The sequence below is a fragment of the Microtus oregoni genome, unplaced genomic scaffold, assembly GCF_018167655.1.
Source record: "Microtus oregoni isolate MIOR12 unplaced genomic scaffold, Mior012 000038F_ref0000394, whole genome shotgun sequence".
NCBI classification, from domain to species: domain Eukaryota; kingdom Metazoa; phylum Chordata; class Mammalia; order Rodentia; family Cricetidae; genus Microtus; species Microtus oregoni.
The window spans coordinates 23,459,669-23,485,578 of NW_024543097.1; the positions used below are offsets into that span (position 1 = coordinate 23,459,669).

Below are 25,910 nucleotides of genomic sequence, written 5' to 3' on the forward strand. Positions count from 1 at the left end.
TTACATAACACTGGGGAACCGTAATGAATGCTCAGCTGCTGGGGAGGTGATGCATGGCCATCCTGTGCTCACTCAACAGTGACCTAGACCTCATGCCTTATCCCAGGGGACTCCTCGGGGCCTATGGGTGGCAAAGGTGGGATACAGAGGGAAATGCATTCAATGACATTCTTATCTGTTTACATGTACAAAAAATATACACTGATATACACTGTATAAAAATATGCTTTTTAGGTGAGTCTATATGACGTATACATGTATACAAAACTCATCACCTATACAGCCCATGTTAGTCTATGGGCTGTGATCGCAAACACCTACACATGTGATTATACATGTATACTAATGTTTCTAAAAGGTCATGCTTTTCGTTCTATGAGGAAATATGTATAAATCCAATGTGTTGATGGTACGGGCCAGAGCTCAGAGATCAGGGGCAGGTGCTGGCCCCACCTGGATGGAGCTCTTGCATGTGGCCTCATGCAAGCAGAAGAGAAGGAGGAGCCTTAGGAGAAGGTGCTTAGTCCAGATGGAGGGAGGAGGGTTGAAAGCCAAGATGGGTGGCCACCTGGGGTGGGCCAGGCAGTCCTAGGTAAAGGTTGGCACCCAGGTTGGGGTCTTACTCTGTTTTCTTTGGCTCCATTTATAGCTAAAATAAACAGGAGGGTTGACAGCCAGGGACAAGGTCTGCCAGCCGGTTTATGCTGTGCACAGTGAATGACTACATGACTTAGCACTCACTAGGGTTTGAAAAGTTATATTTGGACAGGTACTTGCAAGCGTGCAAGTCCATTTTCCTAGCCAGTTTTGTCTGGGTGGTCTGGGTATTGCTCTGGAAGGGACCTGCAAAGGGAGGAGTTCCTCTGAAAAGCAGGTGCACCAGGCTCTCCTGGAGGCTTCCTGTTGTCTGCTCTGCTCACACTGTGGCAATACAGAAATGGATTTTGAAACTGTGGGTCCACAGATTGGGGCTTTCTGTATGCAGGTCCTGGGATGTTTGTTCTGGTCAGCACTCTCTGGTTGGGTGTTTTGTTTTGCCGAGTTTTTGTTTTTGTCTATTTTAACTTCACATTTCATTTTGCTGATTCTTAATTTATACTGTTATTTGGGAAGCTCATCCTTGTGCCCCCAACTGTGCCCCAACTGGGCAGTTCCACAAATGTTGGAAAAGGCTGTAGGAACTCTTGCTGAGGCAGGACAACCACAAGACCCTCAATGGAAGTCACATTTGGGGGCAATTATAGATTTATTTACTTAGCACCTTACTGATGAACATGGTTCCAAAAGATGTCATTCATTGCAAGCCAGTGTGGAGCCTAGCATTTGTCCTCAGAACATTCTGAAGAAGGGCACAGTGGGCTCTCTTGGAAGATAGGTAAGCCGGAGCTCACAGGGTAGGATGGGTACCCAGCTTCAGGCTGAGGTGAGCAGCAGAATAGACTGTCTTTGACTGCAATGTCCGTTTCTGTAAGAGACCCAGGGTCTGATCTCAGTCAGCGACCTGAGGCAGGACATCTGCTTCCCCTACGTGTCTCTGTTGTCTCCACTGAGGGGGTTTCCTGCAATACTGACTTCGAGACACTGATGATTTCTGCGCAGCTATATACTCTTGAGGAAATCACAAGCTAAGATTCTGAAGAGATGGCCACAGTTCATTTATCTGACATGCTTTGTCAAGAACAGTTTGCCTATGTCAGGAACTGTAAATCAAGAGCAAGCATGTCCAAGTTAATGAGTAAAGTGGCAAAAGATGTTTTGCATATAACTCATTTATATATATAACTCCATATGAATGTTCAGAGAGCTCATGCGTGATGCGCAGACTCATCAGCCTTCAGCGAATTGCAGGTTAGATTGACAGTGAAGGTCTAGTCCACGTTGATTTTAACAACCTAAGTGTAAAGTTAAAAAAGATGAACCAAATATCACCACGATGATGGAGCCGCCCTTGGACCTCCACAGCTGGTAGGACTTTCATCCACTATGATCACATTGAGGAACTTTGGTTTCTTCTATACCCTACAGAACACTTTCCCCGCAAATCCCAAGTAGGTATTTCCCCAAGAGAATGAGGAATGCGCATGCACTACAGAAACTTTCCCAAGATGCTCTGCACCATAAATGTGGCGCTCTGAACAAGCCCAGGTGGGGTTAGGTGGCTTCTGACAAAGGTGTGAAGTAAATTCCACAGCCTTGCAACAGATGTGCTTAAACTAAAAAATCTTTACTTGGAGGTATCATCTCCAGTCCTTTTCTCACATGGCACATAAAAGTTAATTTGAGTTGGACCAATGATGTAAAGCTACATACATTACTAAAGCAACAAGCAAAAAACAACCAACCAAAACCAAGCAAACAAATAGAGCTTCATGGCTGTCTTAGCAGTGGACAAGGTTTCAGAACTAAAAATAAAAAACAATGGAAAAACTAGTTACCTCAATCTAAATGTTAATGCTCCCTGAATAACATACGCTAAACTGAGTTCGGCACGAGAATATGCCCTGTGCTTCAGTTCCAATGTAACAAGCCTCCACTGAGCCTGCTGGTGAAGAGCCCAGACCTAGCACAGTGGGTAGTCTGGTAGCATCCTGTCACAGGTGGCCAACCACGTTAGATGAGGGTGCCTGTCGGACACCAGGTGGGTTCTCGAACCTCTTCCCACCTTCTGTCTGTGCCGGAACATCATGACAGTTGGAGCTCTTGAGCCTGTTCTGGATTGGAGGTTGTCCCCTGCGTGAATGCTCAGCTAACTTCAGCTTGTGTGAAGTTTTTCTAATTTAAGAAAATAGAAAAGAAAAAAAGTATTTTCATTACACTGTGAAATCTCAATAATGCCCAGATCATGGAGTCCCCCCCAAAACCAACTAGGAGACCGAGTCCTGTATGTAAAAGCAAAGAGCCTTCATTTTTACACAAGTTTACAAACTTGAACTCTCTGTGTGTCCAGCCTATTGGAAGGATCCGAGAGCCCCAAGCTCAGTTGACTTTGGTGAAGGGGAAGCCCTCTCTAGCCCATAACACCCCACCTTGGCCATTCTAACCTTCTTATTCAAACCATCACAAAGACCAAATGAAGACCACAGAAATTTACTAGAAAAAAGATCTGTAATTGAAAGAGAATACAGACAATCAGATAATTATAAGGATATCAACACAAAACCAGGAGGGAAAATCTGGGAAAACAGAAGAAAGTCAGCAAAATTTAGGAGACATTTCAGCAATGAAGTTGACATTTGGGGAAAAAAGACAGAAACACTGGGAATGAAAAAAGTCAATGGATCAAATAATAAACAAGATGGAAACCAAACATCACTGATAGACTATACCAAGATGCAGAGAGTATCAGGATGAAAGATGAGGCAGAAGAAGTAGCACACTCACCATGAAAATCTCTACTACTAAAACTTTAAAACACCAAGGAAAAGAATTGAGGACACTGGGAGGTGGAAAGCATCCCATGTCCATAACTTGTCGGGATTAAAGATTTCTATGCTAATAAAAGCATTACAGATCTGCACAATCCCCATCAAGTTCCAGTGATGTTCTTCTCAGAACTAGAAAAAAGGATCTTAAAATTTGGATGGAAGCACAAAAAGTCTTGACTAGTCAAAATAACCCTAAGAGAGAGCAATGCTGGAGCCAACACAGTTCCTGATCTCAAAACAAAAATATACAAGCCACAGCGATGAGCCCAGTGTGGTGCTGGCACAAAAGCAGACAGATAAACAAATGGAATAGAATACAGGCCCCAAATAAACCAATCAGCTGCCTCCACCCAATCTTTGCAAAGATGTCTACACATATGCTTGTCATAGACAGCCTATTTAACAAATGGTACCAGGAAAAGGACAAAACACGACTATGTCTCATATCATACCCAACTCAAATAAAACATAATCAAAGACCTTAATGTAGGAAGCTTCAAAACAGCTAGAGAAAGACTGGGTAGACCTTCAAGATGTAGGCATAGGTAAGGACTTTAAAAAAAGAACTCCAACAACATAGGAGATAACCCAGTGATTGATAAGTAGGATTTGATGAAATTAAAAAGCCCCTGCACAGGAAATGATCACCAGACTGAAGGATGGTCTAAAAATGGGAAAGAAATCTGTTGCAACTGCACATCCTACAGGGCTAATATGATTCCCAAAGTCCATCTAGTCGACAGATACACAAATAAATGGAGAAAAGATTCAACTGGCCAATGAATATTAGGAAGTGTCCAACGTTTTTAGCTAGTATGGAAAGGGCAATTAAAACTATGTTGAGATTTCCTCTCACTCCCTCAGAACGGCTGTGATCAGGGAAACAGCAAAGGTGTGGGGGGGGGGACGGAGTGAGGGAGGGAAGAGAGAATAAACGTCAGGATGTGGAGAGGGCAACACTTACCTGCTGTGGATGGAATATAAACGGGTGCAGTCATTACAGGGGCCAGCACAGCTTCCTGAAGAACTAAACAGAAACACCACACGGCCAGATTTATTGCCCTTGGGTAAATAGCCAATGGGCTCTACGTCAGTGTACCAATGAGGTACTTGCCCACCACGTTTATTGCTGAACCATCCTCAATAACCAAAGCATGGGACCAGCCTGAATGTCCATCAACACAGGAATGAATGAGTAAAATTAGGTACATGCACAATGGAATTTTATTCATCTGTAAAAAAATGAAAGTATTGCATTTGTAGAAGATTTTATGGAACTGAAGGTCATCCTGTTAAGAGGGATAAGCCAGGCTCAGAAATGGTTATCACAATCTTTCTCTGGTGTATGGAATAGCTACATACATACATACACACAAATACATGTATATGTATGAAAGAGGACCTTTGAGGAGAGAGGGATGGCTAAGGATGGAGGGGGGAACATGTGAAGGCAATAGAATGTATATGTCAGGGAAACATGATGGGAACAATTTAAGGGAACTAAGGATGAAAGGGACCAGCTGGGGGGGGTAGTTGGGGATGACAATGGGAGAATTGAATGTGAAGACATGTATGAGTATGTGTATAGATATTTATTTTATATATAGGCCCTCTTTCTATTATCATACATATACGATATATATGAATATATGTGTATACATGTAAGCAAACATCACAATGAAATTCTTTTCTTTGTATACCAATCAAAATTTAAAAGGCATAAAGGTAAGCAAATTTGAATTGTCTGTCTTCAAAACTGACAAGTGGAAACAAACTGAATGTTCATGTCAGTAGGACAAATGAATAAAATATGGTGAAATACCATATCAGATGGTCTACAGAGCTTACAAAAGTTCAGGATCAGCTTACTTTGAACTTCATGATTATGCAAAAGCTCACTTCTACAACTGTTATGCTTTCCATATTTAGTACGGCGTTGAACCACATGAGACCTTTGCATTCTAGAATAAAGTAGGCATTGTATTGCAGTTAGATAGTTTTGCTCAACTGCAACCTTATAAGGTAGGTCGTCAATATGAACAAGAATAAATTAAATAATTTAATTAATTAATAGTTGAATGTATTTCTAATTTATGACATTAAAATGTGTGACATTTTAATAAGGATGCAAACTTTTGTTAACCTGGGGAGCATCTGAGATGGAATCAATATAGTAATATAATCTTTTACAGAAAAAAAAAACAGTCTGGTGTTGTAGGTGATTACATGCATTGACCTTAGAAAGGTACTGTGGAGAAACGAAAGCCAGTCATAGAGGAAGAAGAGCTGTGCACTTCTATTCACAGCTAGCTGAAGTGTTTAAAACGAGTCTACGTGCCTGCCTCTGCCTCCCTGGGATTAAAGGCGTGCCTGAGGATCTCTCTGAGTTCAAGGCCAGTCTGGTCTACAAGAACTCATTCCAGGAAAGGCTCCAAAAGCTACAGAGATACCCTGTCTCAAAAAACAAGCAAAACCAAGCAAACAAACAAAAAACAAAACAAAAAATCACCGAGTCTAGTGTTGGATTCAGGGTGGGAGGTCACCTTGAGAGGCAATGTCAACAAATGGTGCAGGACACTAAGATCTGGACAAATACTTTCTCTTGATCGGATTGTATTGCCCTTGCAGAGCTACTACGGATATGACCCAAATGTGTTCTTGTATACTGCAAGTCTATATTTATGTATGTACGTACGTACGTACGTACGTACGTATCTATCTATCTATCTATCTATCTATCTATCTATCTATCTATATCTATATTGTTTAAAGTGCATTTCCATATGAGGTGGATGTCTACACGTCCTCACACAACTCTTCTAAGAAGCTGGGTGCTCTGTCTGGGGATTCATCTCTGAGAGTTGTGAGTGGGAATCTGATGAAGGTTCTACCTTAAGAGGAAGCACCTCCAAACCCACGGACTTCTAGCTTGGATCCTTCTTTAAAATAATTTTTTGTTATTTTTAATTATGTGCATGTATGCGTGTACATGGGTATGTGCACGTGAGTGTGTGTGCCAAAGAGGCCTGAGGTCAGACATCCTGGAGCTAGGGTTCTGGGAACTGAACCCAGGTACTCTGAAAGAGTGGCAAGTGTTCTTAACCATTGAGCCGTCTCTCCAGACCTGGCTGGGATCGTTCTTAAAAGAGGAATCATTTGTTAGTTCTGGGACAGCCCTAGTAGACCTATTTGTTGTTGACACCAGCCTCACTAGCCAGAGTGCCTTGGCCATTGACTCAGCTGTTGTTTTGAGAGAGCTCCTGGCAGTTGTGTGGAAAACATGGTAGAGGAGGAGAGGCAGTTTGAGTTACCTGTCACAAATGGCCACCAGAGTAGGCATTGTGTTGGAGGGTTAACTGGATAGAAACATTTTGTTTACTGATAAACTCAATCAAGATAAAAATGCATAACTTCTCCTATAGAGGAAGCCAGTACGTGTCCCAGAGAAGCCGAGAAGCAGTGGGTAGAGGAGTCAGACCCGCTTTGACTTAGGGATGGTTGACGTTCTTAGTAGGTCTTCTTGTGATTGGAAACCCCACTCTTTTCAACCTTTAGGGTTCTGCATGCAGAGTTTTATAGCTCACAGTAGGTCAATGCTGTGCCCATGAAATAGTCTAAAGGAAGACTGGAATGCCGATGGGTAAATGATTTTACACATGCCCATTTCCATTTGAAGGAAGGTGGTGGTTTTCAGTGCTCGGTGATCCCCACAGATCCCTTCCCTCTGGCTTCAGGATAGCCCTTCACTGTCCACCCTTCTTCACAAGGTTGTGTCTGTGTCCCAGCCGCCACAGGGCATCCTTCACATCCTTGTTACGTAGACTGTAGATGAGGGGGTTGAGCATGGGGATGACGAGGGTGTAGAAGATGGAGACCACTTTGCCCTGTGCCATGGATGTCACTGCTCCTGGCTGTGCGTACATGACAAAAAGGGTGCCATAAAACAAAGACACGGCTGTCAGATGAGAGCCACAGGTGGAGAAGACTTTGTGCCTCCCAGATCCTGAGCGCATCCTGAGGATGGTCACGGTGATGTAGCCATAGGAAACCAGCACAGCTAAGGTAGTGCTCACAATGATGAACCCACAGAGGCCAAAGAGCAGGAGCTCATTGAGGGCTGTGCTGCCGCAGGCCAGCTGGAGCAGTGGGGGCACGTCACAGTAGAAGTAGTCAATACGGTTGGAGCTGCAGAAGGGCAGCTGGAACGTGAGGCTGGTCTGCACAATGGAGTTCAGGCAGCCCACACAGAAGGTACCCAGAACCAGACGGGCACAGGTCATAGGGCACATGGTCACAGGGTACCTCAGGGGACTGCAGATGGCCATGAAACGGTCATAGGCCATCACAGCTAAGAGAAAAGTCTCAGTGGTAGCCAACAAGGAGAAAAAGAAGAACTGAGTGGCGCATCCCTCAAAGCTGATGACCTTAGAGGAGGAAAGGAAGATGGTCATGGCTTTAGGGGCAATAACAGAAGAGAGGCAGAGGTCAACAAAGGACAGGTTCTTGAGGAAGAAGTACATGGGGGAGTGCAGGTGGGCATCCAGAGTGATGACCACGATCATGGTGAGGTTGCCCAGGACGGTCACCAAGTACAGGGCCAGGAAGACAGCAAAGAGCAGGGCCTGGGTCTCTGCACCTCCCCCAAATCCCACCAGCACAAACACGCGCAAAGACACTGCCGAGAGACTCCCATTTCTGTGGGCTGCTGTGGCCATGGGTGGGGACAGATGCAGAGAGGCAGATGGAGATGGCAAGAGGGAGCAGCTCTCACTGGTCAAGTCGGGTGTCCCATAGGCTGCTGGAACCTGTTGGTGACATGCTGTTTACCATGGACAGTTCACTAGCTTTTCTGATCTCCTACCAGATGGGCTGGTGCCACCTGCAAGGAAACATTTCTTTCAGTTTGTTTAATTTGTGCCAAACCCTCTCTGTGAATGGGACTGAGCTATGCTCTAGGGATCCGAAGAGGCTCTAGATCCCAGGGACCCTCAGAGTGCAGACAGCCTTTTATCATCCCTGTGTTGCATCTGAGTTGTTCATTTGCTCATTCTCTGTGGAAGAGGATGCTTCTGAGAAGAGCTTTTGGGACACTCAGTTATCAAGACCCACGCTACATTTCCCACACTTCTTCTTACTGATGAGAGAATGTTTATGAGGGTCTCCTGCCCTTCAAGCCTTGTGCTGGTTGACTCTTCCATCTGTAGGCTGAACTCAGAGCAGGGGTTAGTCATCCCTACATTGAAGCTGTGTGTCTTTGTGGCTTACAGAATGCTGGCCATACCTCAGTAGCTCTGACACCAAGCCTGATACAGAGTGACAATCAGCATGAAAAAACCGCCTGATTGATTGTCAGGAATTCCGGCTAATGTATAGATGTCGGAGATTGTGGTGAGGTTGCAGCCCAGAACCATGTACTGAAAAACTAAGACTGGGGCTCAAACGTATTTGCGACATGTGATGGCTTCGGCTTCAAACCTTATCTCCCTGGTAGCTCTTCTCTCTGCTTCACATCAGCTTTGGGGCTTTCTAAGATTTTATTCTTTGCTCTTGAAAACTAGACAAAACTGGCCTCTGGCCATTCATAATTATTTTCTCTTATTCATAGTGATCAGAGAGCTGACAACACAGGAGTGTCCTATGTGAAGCTAGCTGTCACTTTTCTGTTTGCTCCCAAGAGATGCAAGAGGCTCCATTACCCTGGGGTGGCTCAGATGGCTTAGAGATCTGGGCTGGGTGAGCCCATTAGTGCCCCTATTATTTCCCTCCATTGTGTGTACATGGGCTGGGGTGGGGTGGAGGAATCTGATTGAGACACCCATGCACTGTTATCTCAACCATGACTATCTCACTGCCAGTTCAAAGGTATAAATAAATGTATTGACTTGGCATTCACACTCTCAGCAATTCCCCCATGCCTCCCACTGCCGGATCACACTTTCCTTCACAGTGAGTGTGAAATGCCAGGAAATGTTAATGTCAAGCCTTTCCCTTGTTTCCAACTAAAGGAAGGGCAAGCATGGCCTCTCCAGCTTGCCAAGGATGCAGGGTATCCGCAGTGGCAGCGGAAATGGCAGCTAGCCAAGGGTGGAGGATGCTGCTCCATTGTGAGAGAGCTGACTGCCACTGTCTACGAAGAGACGGCTTCTGTACCCCTTGGCCCTGCCTTACAGAGTCAGCAGCATCACTGTCTCCTATGTGGTTAGATGCAGGGCTTCTTCCTATCTGTCTGCAGAACTGAATAGAGGTAGAGTCTCCCTGCCCCCCACACTGAACCTGTACAAAGGCCAGGGATGATCAGGACAGGACAGCTTACTGAGGCAGGCCCCGAGTGCACACTATGTGCTCAGGCCATCCTTCATGATTTCCTACTCCTCACAGGTGATGTATTGAACTTACCTTTCCTAGGTGAGAGTCAGGTCTACCCCAAGATCACACAGTCAACGTCTGTGCTCTCAGTGCCCCAGTGCTGCTGAGCCTGGTCTCCGTTGAACATGGATGAGTGGACACCAGTTGTTTCTGTCCCTCCTTTAGATCAGTTATGGCTCTGGGTAGTGCAGTTGAGTAAGCATGGGCACAGGTGGGCACCAGGGTCCCTGCAAGACTTTAGGTGCCCAGGTTCTGGCTACACTAGCTGCAGGTCTTCAGAAGAGGGATGCAGGTCCTTCCTCTGGTCTTGTCCCCATTAGCTGGACAGTGTGTGGAGGTGCCTGCCCTTAGGGTCACTCTGCTTGAGAGTATTCTCTGCACCTGGTAGAGTAGGGACTTGTAGCCTCCAGTGACCAATTAGGGAAGCGCTGGCCTCTGGCAGCTGGGATTCTAATATCTTGGAGCTGCAGCATGCCTGAAGCACATCTCTGCCTCTGTTATGGAGTTTGTGACTCCTGGGAAGAGGACATGGACTCAATCCAATTATAATTAAAAGATGTATCGATTAGCTGCTAGCAGGAGGAACAATCTTTGAGCCAAATTCAAGATTGCTGTGAGAAGGGGGAGCCAGGGAAGGATTTTTAAAGAGAATAACTTCAAGAAGATGTTCAATATCTCTGCGAGTATCTTAGTTAAGGTTTTTATTGCCTTGAAGAGACACCATGACCATGGCAGCTCCTTTTTTTGGTTCTATAACTATATTGTTTATTTTTTATTTATTATTATTATTATTATTATTACAAATTTTCACCTCCTCCCATTTCCCTCCCCCTCCCCCCACTGCCCCTCACTCTCCAGAGACCCACATTGGAGCACTGGACTGAGCTCCCAAGGTCCAAATGAGGAGCAGAAGGAGGCAGAACATGAGCAAGGAAGTCAGGGCCGTGAGGGGTGTGCCCAAACACTGTGATGGTGAGGCCAATCTAATGGGAACTCACCAAGGCCAGCTGGACTGGAACTGATGGAGCATGTGATCAAACCAGACTCTCTGAACATGGCTGACATGGAGGGCTGATTGAGAAGCCAAGGACAATGGCACTGGGTTTTGATTCTACTCCATGTACTGGCTTTGTGGGAACCTAGTCTGTCTGGATCCTCACCTTCCTAGACCTGGATAGAGGGGGGAGGACATTGGACTTTCCACAGGGCAGGGAACCCTGACTGCTCCATGTCAGCTCTTATAAAAGAAAACATTTAATTGAGAGTGGCTAGCTTACAGTTTCAGAGAGTCAGTCCATTATCTTCATGGTGGGGAATACAGTGGCATGCAGGCAGGCATGGTGCTAAAACTGAGAGTCCTACATCTTGCCAGCAACAGGAAGTTGACTGAGACACTGGGCAGTATCCTGAGCATAGGACACCTCAAAGTCCACCCCCACAGTGACACATTTCCTCCAACAAAGCCATACCCACTCTCACGAAGCCATACCTCCTAATAGCTACACTCCCTATGAAATTATGGGGACCAAATGACATTCAAATTACCACAGCGAGCAAGCAAAAATTGGTTTGTTCTGTGAGATTAAGTGACCCAAAATAAGTTTGGGTATCTATGTAAGGAAGTTACAGAAGCCAAAAAGCCATTATTTATAGCACAAGTGGATGGTCTTGGCTGTATATTTTTGGGTGTGGGTCACTGAGTCAAGGTTACCGAGAAGTTAACTTCCGGGGACTAGTATCAGAGACAAATAGTGGCTACCTAGATGGATGCCTGGCAAAAAATGGCATTTCTTCAACCATCACACCTCATTGCTACTCTTTCTGGTGGGTTGGCAGGACGCTTGAAGACCCCAGCTGAAACAATTCAGATGGACCCTGAGCCCCGTGTACCTCATGAGAGCACTCACTTCCGCGAAGAGATGATATGGCCTCATGGCACAGCCCTTGCCTCTGCTTGTTTCCCATGGCTATGTTGATGTGAGGAGGATGTGTGAGGAGCCTGGCCTGCAACATCCGTCATCCCACTCCTTCCAAGGCCTTACTTGACTCCCCTCAGTGCTACTAGGAACGTAGGTAGAGGACACCAATTTGCTTCCTCCTTTTGTTGTTTTAACCACAAGAGTAAACTTCTTTTGTGTGGAGGGTGTTGAAAGTTTACCTCTCCAGGTCTTCTTCTGAGAGTCAGGTCTGCACTATCCCTCCTGACCTGGAGTGGAGCTAACATATTTTTGCTAATGACTCTCTGGGCCAAATTAAGTTTGCATCTTGGACTACAACACAGCTTCTATAGGACTATAATTCCAAACAGCACTCTGTACAAGGATACGTACTTTCTTCCTACTGGGACCCTACTGGTCCATTAGGTCATAGTCTTTGAGAAATCCCCAAGAGCATCCCTGGTCATACAGTTTCAATTCTAGTTCAGTGAATGAAGTTCATATTTAAGCAGTCTTCTTAGGCTGGGGCAGCCATCCTGAAGGTCATTCTAGACTAGAGTTTCTCAACCTCACAAGGGTTAAATGACCCTTTCACAAGGGTAACATATCAGAATCCTGAATATCAAGTATTTACATTATGATTCTCAACAGTAGCAAAATTACAGTTATGAAGTAGTGATAAAATAATCTTATGGTTGGGGGTCACCACACCATGAGGATCAGTATTAAAGGGTCACAACACTAGGAAGGTTGAGACCCAAGTGACCGGTGAGTTCTTGTCAAGCTGCAGTCGAGATTTGCTCCCCATGTTTGCTTCTGAGTTGGGATCTGATTTCACTGCTTCCCTAGGCTTCCCTCGATAGACTGTGGCTCAGGATATGTAAGCCAAATAAATGCTTTCCTCCCCAAGTGGCCTTTGGTTATGATCTCTATCAGAGCAATAGAAAGCAAACCAAAACACTCCTGCCAAGGTTGGTTTTGGTCAGTATTTATCACAGCACCAGAGCAAACTAAAATACCAATATTGTAAGCAAATTTATAAATTGCATTTTATAGTCAATCTCCTAACATTTTAATATCTTACAATGTTTTTTTATAATTGACAAGAAAGAAAGAAAGAAAGAAAGAAAGAAGTGAATGAGTGGCCCAGATCTTACTCTATGACTCCCAGTCCACAGCATCCATCACAGCAAGCCTGTGGCCCTACAGAGAAGAGGTGACCATGAGAGGAGATGAGAGTTGAGGAAGGATAGAGAGCTGGCTGGTTAGAGAGCAGTTTAGGAGTGGAAGGGAAAAAATGGAGAGCATCCAAAACAAAGTGTGTGGGTGTGAGCCCCAAAGGGGACCCCAAATCTCCGCCCATAGAATAGAGGCAGGAGGACAGTGAGCTTAACATCAGCCTGGGTTACACAGTGAGGCCCTGCCTCCACAGAAAAAAAAAGAGACATTCTGACAGCTATGATTGTGGAAATTTAAAATATTCACAGAATCAGAAGAGCATAGTGAGCTTCGACTACCACTCACTCCCCTTCAATAGCAACCAACTAGGTCAGCTTGGGCAAGTAGTATGGAATCCCTTCTCCTCCAGCACCCAGAACCTTGCATTATTTTAAAACAAGTCTCAAACATCATATAATTTCTTTCCCATGTATTTTCTTCACATCTCCATAGTGTAAGGCATTTATTTTTAGAAAAGTACCCAGTAGTAGCATTTGCATTCCCTAAAGAAAAATAATCCCCAATGTCATCAAGTATCTTTCAGCATCCACATGAGCAACAACCCCATTATATAATGTGATTCTTGTGCAGCTATTCAAATAAGCTAAAGAAAAAGTTCTCACAGGTCTCCGGTGCCTTCTACACATGCAGGGCTTCCCAATCACTTTGTTTTGTTGCTATTGTTTATAAAGAACAATGTTGGCCCATTTATTTTTAACAGAGATGCGTAGGATTTCCCACATGCTGAAATTGATAGGGTCATTCCATTAACGCTGTTATACTCCTCCATCTTGTGTACCCTGTCAGCTAAACCTAGAGGCCTGGTTGGAATCCAGTTGTTTATCGTCACCATATGGGCATTGTTGACCTGACTGTGTTGTGGGAGGCATGGGCTCTTCTCTCAGGGGAATTGTACATGGCTGTCTTCTTCTGTATGGAAAGGGCCACTGGCAGCACCGCCCAGCTTCATTAATTCAATGAGGTTTCTAAAATGATGACAATTATAGGGCTTCTGTGCAGTCAGTCTTGGCTGTGCAGATAACTACTGCTCTCTGAGAAACCACCTTGGTCTTGTCTTTGGGCCTAAGAAGAGAATAGACATTTAATCATTGGCCACCATGTCCTCACATGTATATTTATATGGGAATTGCCAGAGAAATTTTGGCTCCATCTAGCTCTGTGGTCCTTAGCCTTCCTAAAGCTGCGACCCTTTAATACAGGTCCTCACATTGTGGTGACCCCAACCATAAAATTATTTTCGTTGATACTTAATAACTGAAATTTTGCTACTGTTATGAATCGAAATGTAAAAATTTGATATGACGGATATCTGACATGTTTTGTGCCTATGCCACTGATCTAGCTCTTTAGAGACAGCTTCAAAAACAGCAACTTGGCTCTTATTGCCCTCTAGTGGCCAGTACTTTTGTGTCGGCAAGAATTCAAGAGCAAGACTATGTTTTTGACTCTTCCGGAGTTGTGGCTTCACTCATGCTAAAATTGTCTGTTTTTCACCCATTGGGAGTCACTTTAATTTGGCTCCATAATCAAGTAAATAGAGTTAAAGTGTGGATTGAGGCAAAGTATCAGGCTGCGCAAGGTGGCCTATGCCCGTAAGCACAGAACGGTGGAGAATGTGTTCAAAGCCAACTGATTATGATGCGACCGACCAATAAACCTTGCTTACAGCCAATACCCATCTCACATCTTTATGATCATTTATTTTAACTGTATCAGCATGGCATTCTTATCCCCAAACCTGAGCGGTGTACCCCATTAGCCGCTTTACCATATCAATTACAAAAGGAATTTTTTTTTAATGTATGAGTTTGGTTTTCTTTTTTTTTTATTAAAAACTTCCACCTCCTCTCCTCCTCCCATTTCCATCGCCTTCCCCCCTCTTCCCCTCTCCCACCCTCTCCAGTCCAAAGAGCAGTCTGTGTTCCCTGCCCTGTGGGAAGTCCAAGGTCCTCCCCCCTCCATCCAGGTCTAGGAAGGTGAGCATCCAAACCAGCTAGACTCCCACAAAGCCAGTACATGCAGTAGAATCAAAACCCAGTGCCATTGACCTTGGCTTCTCAGTCAGCCCTCATTGTCAGCCACATTCAGAGAGTCCAGTTTGATCATATGCTCCATCAGTCCCAGTCCAACTGGCCTTGGTGGGTTCCCATTAGATCAACCCCACCATCTCAGTGGGTGGGCACACCACTTGCAGTCCTGACTTCCTTGCTCATGTTCTCCCTCCTTCTGCTCCTCATTTGGACCTTGGGGGAGCTCAGTCCAGTACTCCAATGTGGGTCTCTGTCTCTATCTCCATTCATCTCCAGATGAAGGTTCTATGGTGATATGCAAGATATTCATCAGTGTGGCTATAAGATAGGATCAGTTCAGGCACCCTCTCCTCAGTTGCCCAAAGAACAAGCTGGGGACATCTCCTTGGACACCTGGGAACCCCTCTAGAGTCAAGTCTCTTGCCAACCCTAAAATGGCTCCCTTAATTAAGATATCTACTTCTCTGCTCCCATATCTGCCCTTCCTCCATCCCAACCATCCCATTCCCCCTAGCTCTCCTCATCCTCCCCTTCTCACTTTTCTCTCCCCCTCTCCTCTTACCACCACCGCACCCCTACCCCCAAGTTCCCAATTTTTGCCTGGCAATCTTAACTACTTCCAATATCCAGGAGGATAACTATATGTTTTTTTTTGGGTTCACCTTATTTAGCTTCTCGAGGATCACGAAATATAGGCTCAATGTCCTTTATTTATGGCTAAAATTTACTAATGAGTGAGTACATACCATATTCATCTTTTTGGGTCTGGGTTACCTCACCAAGGATAGTGTTTTCTATTTCCATCCATTTGCATGCAAAATTCAAGATGTCATTGTTTTTTACTGCTGAGTAGTACTCTAATGTATATATATTCCACACTTTCTTTATCCATTCGTCCATTGAGGGACATCTAGGTTGTTTCCAGGTTATGGCCATTACAAATAATGCTGCTATGAACATAGTTGAACAAATGCTTTTGTAGTATAATAGGGCATCTCTTGGGTATATTCCCAAGAGTGGTATTGCTGGATCCTGGGGCAGGTTGATGCCAAATTTGCTGAGAAACAGCCACACTGATTTCCAAAGTGGTTGCACAAGTTTGCATTCCCACCATCAATGGATGAGTGTTCCCCTTACTCCACATCCTCTCCAGCAAAGGCTATCATTTGTGTTTTTGATATTAGCCATTCTGATAGGTGTAAGATGGTGTCTCAAAGTTGTTTTGATTTGCATTTCCCTGATCACTAAGGAGGTTAATGTGTCTTTTGGCCATTTGAACTTCTTCCGTTGAGAATTCTCTGTTCAGTTCAGTGCCCCATTTTATAATTGGGTTGATTAGCATTTTATAGTCTAGTTTCTTGAGTTCTTTAAATATTTTGGAGATCAGATCTTTGTCTGATGTGGGGTTGGTGATGATCTTCTCCCAATCAGTAGGTTGCCTTTTGGTCTTAATGACAGTGTCCTTTGCTTTACAGTCCTAAAGCTTCTCAGTTTTAGGAGGTCCCATTTATTCAATGTTGCCTTTATTGTCTGTGCTACTGGAGTTATATGTAGGAAGTGGTCCTGTGCCCATGTGTTGTAGACTACTTCACACTTTCTCTTCTATCAGGTTCAGTGTGTTCAGATTAATATTGAGGTCTTTAATCCATTTGGACTTGAGTTTGTGCATGGTGATAGATATGGATCTATTTTCATTCTTCTACAGGTTGACATCTAGTTATGCCAGCACCATTTGTTGAAGATGCTTTCTTTCTTCCATTGTATACTTTTAGCTCCTCTGTTGAAAATCAAGTGTTTATAGGTTTGTGGGTTAATATCCAGGTCTTCTATTCGATTCCATTGGTCAACTTCTCTGTTTTTATGCCAATACCAAGCTGTTTTCATTACTGTAGCTCTGTAATAGAGTTTGAAGTCAGGGATGGTAATGCTTCCAGAAGTTCCTTTATTGTATAGAATTGTTTTGGCTATCCTTGGTTTTTTGTTTTTCCATATAAAGTTGATTATTGTTCTCTCAAGGTCTGTGAAGAATTTTTTGGGATTTTGATGGGGATTGCATTGAATTTATAGATTGTCTTTGGTAGAATTGCCATTTTTACTATGTTGATTCTACCCATCCAAGAGCATGGGAGATTCTTCCATTTTCTGGTGTCCTCTTCAATTTCTTTCTTCAATGCCTTAAAGTTCTTGTCAAATAGATCTTTCACTTCCTTGGTTAGAGTTACCCCAAGATACTTTATGCTATTTGTGGCTATTGTAAAAGGTGACGTTTCTCTGATTTCCCTCTCTGCTTCTCTATCCTTTGTGTATAGGAGGGCTACTGATTTTTTTTTAGTTGATCTTGTAGCCTGCCACTTCACTGAAGTTATTTATCAGCTGTAGGAGTCTTTGGTAGAGGTTTGGGGGTTACTAATGTACACTATCATATCATCTACAAATAACCAAAGTTTGACTTCTTCCTTTCCGATTCTAATCACCTTGATCTCCTGATGTTGTCTTATTGCTATTGTAAAAGGTGACGTTTCTCTGATTTCCCTCTCTGCTTCTCTATCCTTTGTGTATAGGAGGGCTACTGATTTTTTTCAAGAACTTCAAGAACTATGTTGAAGAGATATGGTGGGAGTGGACAGCCTTGTCTTGTTCCTGAATTTAGTGGAATGGCTTTGAGTTTCTCTCAATTTAATTTGATATTAGCTGTTGGCTTGCTGTATATTGCTTTTATTATATTTAGGTATAATCCTTGTATCTTTAACCTCTCCAAAACCTTTATCATAAAGGAGTGTTGAATTTTGTCAAATGCTTTTTCCGCATTTAATGAAATGATCATATGTTTTTTTTCTTTCAGTTTATTTATATGATGGATTACATTGATAGATTTTTGTATGTCGAACCAGCCCTCTATCTCAGGATGTAGCCTACTTGATCGTAATGGATAATTTTTAAAATGTGTTCTTGGATTCTGTTTGACAGTATTTTATTGAGAATTTTTGCATCAATGTTGATGAGTGAGATTGGTCTGTAATTCTCTTTCTTGGTTGGGTCTTTGTGTGGTTTTGGAATCAGGGTGACTGTAGCTTTACCATCTCATTTACAAAAGGAAATTCTTTAGAGAAAAAAGCAAATCAGCTCACAGATTTACTTCATCTTTAAACACTGCCTAATTTTTTCTCTCACCCACGGGTTATGTTCTTTGAGTACCATGCCTTCAAAGGCCTCACATCACACACCGCTGTAATTAACCACTAAGTGTGCCTCTCAACTCCTGCGTTTAAACACACACTTTCAACTCCTACATTCAGAACAAACACTCCACTGAGTGTGAATTTTTCCTTCCTTCCTTCCTTCTTTCCTGTCTTCCTTCTTTACTTCCTTCCTCCTTTTCCTATTTTTGGAGAAAGGGTCTCACTATAGCTCTGGCTGTCTTGGAACTCACTATGTTGACCAGGCTAGTCTCAAACTCACAGAGATCCACCTGCCTCCTGCTCCTTAACACTGGGATTACAGGCATGCCCCATTATGCCCACCTCGTAGCTTTACAATTGCAGCCACAAGCTTTCCCTTCTCAGACTCCCATTCTTGCTACTATTTCTGGGTCCTAACTGAATGGGGTTTTGTGGAAGGTCACCACGGCACCTTAACTGGTTGCCTTGTCATCCTCTGTGGGTGCAGCGCAGGAAGGAAAAGTCCTTTGTATTCAGAGCCATTTTCCTATTGGTTCCATCTGTGGGATGAAGTTAGAGCACCTCCTCTGGAAGGGACCACAACCATAGGAAGGCACACTCCTCTTTGGGTATGGCCCTGGCATTAAGGAAGAAACAGCTACAGGAAGTTTCTCTTCTTGGTCATAACATCAAACAATAACTCACAATATTTACTGTCTTTCTTTTTTAAGGTTTACTCTCTTAAATTATTCTTTTGACATCAGCAGGAAGTTCGCCACTCTCATGTTTCATTTCGTTCTCATAAGCAATGAGCTTAGACTCCACAGATTCGCATTACACGAGACTAAGAGCTCGGCTCCATGTGCAGCTGATAATGCCTCTAACAACTACAATCAGGGAATTGGATGTGGTCTTGTGTGTGGCGTATCCAGCACAGCTGAGGAAAATTAGTCACCTGATTGGGAAAACACCCAGAGCCCAGGAGATGGCAGTGTAAGACAGGCTAGTGCCATGCAGGTAGGAAATAAGGGGCTTTGGAATGGTCTCATGATTCTTTTGAATATTTTCTTTTTTTCTTCCCTAGTTCTTTAGATATGTAAAGCAAACACTGGGACAAGGCAAAGCTCTGTATAATCAAACATTCCTTTCTAGAAACTCGCTACGAGTCTGTTCTTCTACAATGGCGGACACTTTAAAGGCAGATGGTGAAAAATAGGAATTGCTCTTTTCCTATAACATAGTTTAGTATCAATAAAATCAGGAAGTAGAGAAACTCAGCTTAAAAATGGAACTTTGTACTATGGTAAAAAAAAAAAAAATCCTGCAGTGAGATTTCACAAGAAGGACAAAAGAGTCTGAAATTCATGATGTTTAGATTTTATGTCATTATCTCAGAGTCCAAAGTTGTGAGGATTTGTGAGATTTGCCGAACCCCATGCTTGTGGAAACAGAGGGTCCCTTAGAGGGTTGTCATAGTTTTAAATGTGAATACGCAGGCTCATGTGTTTGAACACTTACTTGGTCCCCAGCTAGAATTACCATCAAAGGTTCTGTAACAAAAGGTGTGGAGCCTCTCTAGGGGAAGTGGGTCACTCTGGAACGTCCTTGAGATGTACACCCTGGTGTCTTTCTGTTTGCTCTCTATTTTCCCACTGCAGATGTAGTGCGATTCATTGCCCACATTCCTCTGCTGCACTTTCTCAGCCTTGATGGACTATACTCTCCCCCCTCCCCATATAAGCCAAAATAAACCCGAGTTGTTTGGTCAGGTGCTCTATGTCACAGCAAGAAGAAAATAAACTCGGGTTTTATTTATTTATTTATTTGGTGGATAAAATTCTGGCTCAGCAAGCATAAGACCTTAGGTTGAGTTCCCAGCATCTGTGTAAAATGCCTGCCACCTCCTCAGTACAACATCCACCACCCCTGAGGGGACCTTCTGCATTTGCAGCCAGAGTGAGAGGGAAGGAGTGCCTGGATGGCATTGCCTTCTCATGACCCTCCTCCTCCTTTAGTGAGAGAACACCACGTGTTCTTCTAGCAGCAGCAGAAAGCCTCCTATATGACCACAGAGCAAATCAAAGCCCTGATACTAGGTCAGCGGCGTCCACAGCATCTTATTGCTGCACTAGTTTTCTAGATTGTTTTCTTCTCTACTGTTGGGACTGTGTCCCTCCTGATGTCATGCTGACTTCTGACAAAGGAGGAAGGCCCTCATAGGGAGACCGGGAGCTGATTCTTCACTGTTTGCACCACTTCCATCTACAAGATGAAGATGAGACTACTCCTGAGTAAGGGTGAGCACAAAGGCGCTGTCAGCTGTTCTTTTCTAACATTAAATAGGCATGGAAGACACCAAATGCATTGCTCCTTCAATGCTGAAACCTCATAGGATGGTAAAAAGAATATTGTGATGGAGAACAGAATAAACAGAGGAAGAGAGGGTGGGGGAGAGAAGATCACTGAAGTTGAGATTCACGCCATTCACAGAACAGAATGTTCCAGAACTGCTCAAAGAAAGGAAGACATTGACCAGCTAAGGATGAAGTCAGGGCATGATGTTGGGACCTGAAGCCTTCAACTCAAGGGCTACAGGATGGAAAACTGCAGGATGCTCAGAGAGAGAAAATGGGAGGAAGAGCAAGCCCTGCTTAGAGGTCAGATCCCCTGTCCCCTGCTGGTCTCCAGGGAAGGAAGAACATGAGATCAGACACACAGGGCAGGGAGGGACACAGGCAAGCCACATGTGCAGAGGGCAGCAGGCTATTGTAAAGTGTAGTTCACCAAGGCTTCAATCTTACTCGGAGGATGAATTAACACCTTGATATTGTTACATCTCCCAGGTTAGGTTTTAATGGTTTCTCAAACTGTGAATCAACCTACAGCTTCATCTATAACCCCCAGCTGTAGGTGTAAGGAACGTGCTGGGAGTCAATTGCATTTAGGTTCCTCATGACTCTAGCAGTAGACTGTGATACCTCATGAGGAGGGCAGCTTCATGAGCAGAGGAAGGTAGAGGCTATTGTAAAACAGAGGAGGAAGTCTGCAGAGATTTGCTTTTAGCCCATCCTCATATGAAATCAATACAGAGGGAAGGGTCCCACCACACTGACTTTATGTTTAGTGATGAAACAAATGGAAAGAGTCATAGAGAAATCAACAGTTGTGTAGCTTCACCAGGAGATGTTGGCAATGGTTCCTAAACCTGGTTCCTCTCAGTGCTCTACCTTCTGTCAAATCAAAGAGATCCAGGATTCTTCCAACTATGGACCATTTGGTGGCAAAGAATTTTCCTTATTCTCATTCTGTAAATGTCTGCCTAATAATACATATTCATGGAAGACAGGGTAGATGGCAAACGGATGAGTGGATATTTGGTTGGATGAATACATCAATGAACAAAAAAAGTAAGAAACAAGATGACAAAGAAATCAGGACAAGTAGATATAAATACCATACAATACTCTGTCTCGCAAGGATCCTTTTCTTCTATGACCCTAGCATATTCCCTGATGCTGACACCAGCCACTCTTCTTCACCAGACTGTGCCTCTGTCCCAGCCTCCTCAGGGCATCCTTTACATCCTTGTTGCGCAGACTGTAGATGAGGGGGTTGAGCATGGGGATCACCAGGGTGTAGATGATGGAGACCAACTTGCCCTGCTCCATGGATGCCATACCTCCTGGCTGGCCATATATAGCAAAACCAGTTCCATAAAACAAGGATACAGCTGTCATATGGGAGCCACAGGTAGAGAAGATCTTGTGCCGCCCTGACCCTGACTGCATTCTGAGGATGGTCACTGTGATGTAGCCATAAGAGATGATGACCACAAGAACAGCACACACAATGATGAACCCACAGATACCAAACATGACAAGTTCATTGAGAGTCGTGTCTTCACAGGCTAGCTTGATCAGTGGGGGCACATCACAGAAGAAGTAATCGATGTGGTTGGAGCTGCAGAAGGGCAGCTGGAATGTGAGGCTTGTCTGGACAATGGCGTTCAGGCAGCCAACACAGAAGGTACCCAGAACCAAATGGGCACAGGTTGTAGGGCACATATTCACAGAGTATCTTAAAGGACTGCACATGGCCATGAAACGGTCATATGCCATCACAGCTAAGAGTACAGCTTCGGTGGCACCCAACAAGGTGAAAAGGAAGAGCTGTGTGGCACATCCCTCAAAGCTGATGACCTTGGAAGAGGAAAAAATGTTGGCCAGAGCATTGGGCACAATAACAGAAGAGAGGCAGAGGTCGACAAAGGACAGGTTCTTGAGGAAGAAGTACATGGGGGAGTGCAGGTCGGTATCCAGGGTGATGACTGTGATCATGGTGAGGTTGCCCAGGATGGTCAGCATGTACAGAGGCAGGAAGACAGCAAAGAGCAGGGCCTGGGTCTCTGCACTTCCTCCGAATCCCACCAGCACAAACCCCTGCAAGGACACTGCTGATAGATTTCCATTTCTGTGGACTGGTTTGGACATGAGTGTGGACAGCAGAAGAGAGAGTGGGGGAGGCAGAGAAAGGGAGCAGATCTCACTAGTACAATTGGATGTTCCACAGGCTGCAGGTACTAGTTGGTGACATGCTTGTCTCTTGTGCAAAATTCAGTAGCTGCTCTGATATCTTTTCAGATGAGCTGGTGAGACCATGTGATTCATGAGGTTGTGCTGAGCCCCCCTGTGTGGAAGCCTGAGCTCATACGTTGAGAATATAAAGAGGCTTCCAGACTTAGTGACTGTAAAGATTTTTCAGTATCCCTATGCCTTCCTCTGGTTCCTGTGCTCACACTACCAAGGGACACCCCTGAGCAGTACCATTGAAGCAGCTCTCTCCAGAGTCGCATTAAATATTCCACAGATATTTGAAATAGTCTCACTATTTCAAAAATGTTCATGAGGACAACGTGCCCTCCAATAAATTTGGAGTGGGCGATTCTGTCCTTTGTAGGGTGGCTTCACAGCAAGAAATTGCCCTTTCCATCTTCAGATTGTGTCTATGTCCTTCACAAGACTCTGATCTAATCTCAGAAGCTGTGGCCCAAATGCTGGCATAGAGTGACAATCAGACTCTTCTTTTTTTTTTTTAATAATTTTTTTTATTAAGAAAAGAAGAAAAAAAACATAAACAAAAAACAAGTTTCCACCTCCTCCCAGCTTCCCATTTCCCTCCCCCTCCTCCCACCCTTCTCCCCCTCCTCCCACCCTTCTACGCCTCCCCCCACTCCTCTCCCCCTCCCTCTCCAGTCCACAGAGCAGTCCAGGTTCCCTGCCCTGTGGTAAGTCCTAGGTCCTCCCCCCTCCGTCCATATCTAGGAAGGTGAACATCCAAACTGGCTAGGCTTCCACAAAGCCAGCACATTAAGTAGGATCAAAACCCCGTGCCATTGTCCTTGGCGTCTCATCAGCCCTCATTGTTCGCCATGTTCAGAGAGTCCGGTTTTATCCCATGCTTTTTCGGTCACAGTCCAGCTGGCCTTGGTGAGCTCCCAGTAGATCAGCTCCACTGTCTCAGTGGGTGGGTGCACGCCTCGTGGTCCCGACTTCTTTGCTCATGTTCTCCCTCCTTCTGCTCCTCATTGGGACCTTGGGAGCTCAGTCCAGTGCTCCAGTGTGGGTCTCTGTCTCTGTCTCCATCCATCACCAGATGAAGGTTCTATGATGATATGCAAGATATTCGTCAGTATTGCTCTCGGATAGGGTCATTTCAGGTTCCCAATCCTCAGCTACCCAAGGAACTAACTGGGAACCTCATGTTGGGCACTTGGGAGCCCCTCTAGGGTCAAATCTCTTGCTCACCCTAAAGTGGTTCCCTTAACTAAGAATTGTGGTTCCGTGCTCCCCTATCCACCTTTCCTTTATCCCAATTCTCCTGATTCCCCAAGTCCCCCCTCCTTCCCTTCTACCTTTTCTCTCCCCATCTCCCCTTACCCCCATCCCACCCCACCCCCAAGATCCTAATTTTCTACCCGGCAATTGGGTCTACTTCCCTTAGCCAAGAGGATAACTATATGTTTTTCCTTGGGTTCACCTTCTTACTTAGCTTCTTTAGGTTCACCTATTGTAGACTCCGTGGCCCTAATTTATGGCTAGAAACCAATTATGAGCGAGTACATCCCATGTTCATCTTTTTGGGTCTGGGACACCTCACTCAGAATAGTGTTTTCTATTTCCATCCATTTGCCTGCAAAATTCGAGAAGTCATTGTTTTTTACCGCAGCGTAGTACTCTAGCGTGTATATATTCCATACTTTCTTCATCCATTCTTCCATTGAAGGGCATCTAGGTTGTTTCCAGGTTCTGGCTATTACAAATAATACTGCTATGAACATAGTTGAACAAATGCTTTTGTCATATGATAGAGCATCTCTTGGGTATATTCCCAGGAGTGGTATTGCTGGGTCCAGGGGTAAGTTGATCCCGAATTTCCTGAGAAACCGAAACACTGACTTCCACAGTGGTTGCACAAGATGGCATTCCCACCAGCAATGGATGAGGGTACCCGTTCCTCCACAGCCTCTCCAGCAAAGGTTATCCTTGGTGTTTTTGACTTTAGCCATTCTGACAGGTGTAAGATGATATCTCAAAGTTGTTTTGATTTGCATTTCCCTGATTGCTAAGGAAGTTGAGCACGACTTTAAGTGTCTTTTGGCCATTTGAACTTCCTCTGCTGAGAATTCTCTGTTCAGTTCAGTGCCCCATTTTTTAATTGGGTTAATTAGCATTTTAAAGTCTAGTTTCTTGAGTTCTTTATATATTTTGGAGATCAGACCTTTGTCTGTTGTGGGGTTGGTGAAGATCATCTCCCAATCAGTAGGTTGCCTTTGTGTCTTATTGACTATGTCCTTTGCTTTACAGAAGCTTCTCAGTTTAAGTAGGTCCCATTTATTCAATGTTGCCCTTAATGTCTGTGCTTCTGGGGTTATACATAGGAAGCGATCTCCTGTGCCCAGCTCCTGTAGGGTACTTCCCACTTTCTCTTCTATCAGGTTCAGTGTGTTCGGGCTGATATTGAGGTCTTTAATCCATTTGGACTTGAGTTTTGTGCACGGTGATAGATAAGGGTCTATTTTCATTCTTCTACAAGATGACATCCAGTTGTGCCAGCACCATTTGTTGAAGATGCTTTCTTTCTTCCATTTTATACTTTTAGCTCCTTTATCGAAAATCAGGTGTTCATAGGTTTGTGGGATAAAATCCGGGTCTTCTATACGATTCCATTGGTCGACTTCTCTGTTTTTATGCCAGTACCACACTGTTTTCATTACTGTAGCTCTGTAATAGAGTTTGAAGTCAGGGATGGTAATGCCTCCAGAAGATCCTTTATTGTATAGGATTGTTTTGGCTATCCTGGGTTTTTTGTTTTTCCATATAAAGTTGATTATTGTCCTCTCCAGATCTGTGAAGAATTTTGATGGGATCTTGATGGGGATTGCATTGAATCTATAAATAGCCTTTGGTAGAATTGCCATTTTTACTATGTTGATCCTCCCAATCCAAGAGCAAGGGAGGTCCATCCATTTTTTGGTATCCTCTTCAATTTCTTTCTTCAATGCCTTAAAGTTCTTGTCAAATAGATCTTTCACTTCCTTGGTTAGATGTACCCCAAGATATTTTATGCTGTTTTTGGCTATTGTGAATGGTGAAGCTTCTCTGATTTCCCTCTCTGCTTCCATATCCTTTGTGTATAAGAGGGCGACTGATTTTTTGGAGTTGATCTTGTATCCTGCCACATTACTAAAGCTGTTTA

At 44.1% G+C, this 25,910-nt stretch overlaps 2 protein-coding genes across 2 annotated transcripts; both read right to left on the reverse strand.

The window, feature by feature from the left end:
• Positions 1–7,168: 7,168 nt before the first annotated feature.
• LOC121433505 (olfactory receptor 12) lies at positions 7,169–8,140 on the reverse strand. Its single transcript, XM_041631959.1, has one exon. The coding sequence runs from the start codon at positions 8,138–8,140 to the stop codon at positions 7,169–7,171; it is 972 nt and encodes a 323-aa protein (XP_041487893.1).
• A 13,512-nt stretch (positions 8,141–21,652) lies between these two features.
• Positions 21,653–22,645, reverse strand: LOC121433394 (olfactory receptor 12-like). The gene has a single exon (XM_041631757.1). The coding sequence runs from the start codon at positions 22,643–22,645 to the stop codon at positions 21,653–21,655; it is 993 nt and encodes a 330-aa protein (XP_041487691.1).
• Between the last annotated feature and the right edge of the window lie 3,265 nt (positions 22,646–25,910).

Excerpts from the sequence above, each read along its gene's own strand:
- LOC121433394 (XM_041631757.1), bottom strand. The coding sequence starts at position 22,645 with ATGTCCAAACCAGTCCACAGAAATGGAAATCTATCAGCAGTGTCCTTG.
- LOC121433505 (XM_041631959.1), bottom strand. The coding sequence starts at position 8,140 with ATGGCCACAGCAGCCCACAGAAATGGGAGTCTCTCGGCAGTGTCTTTG.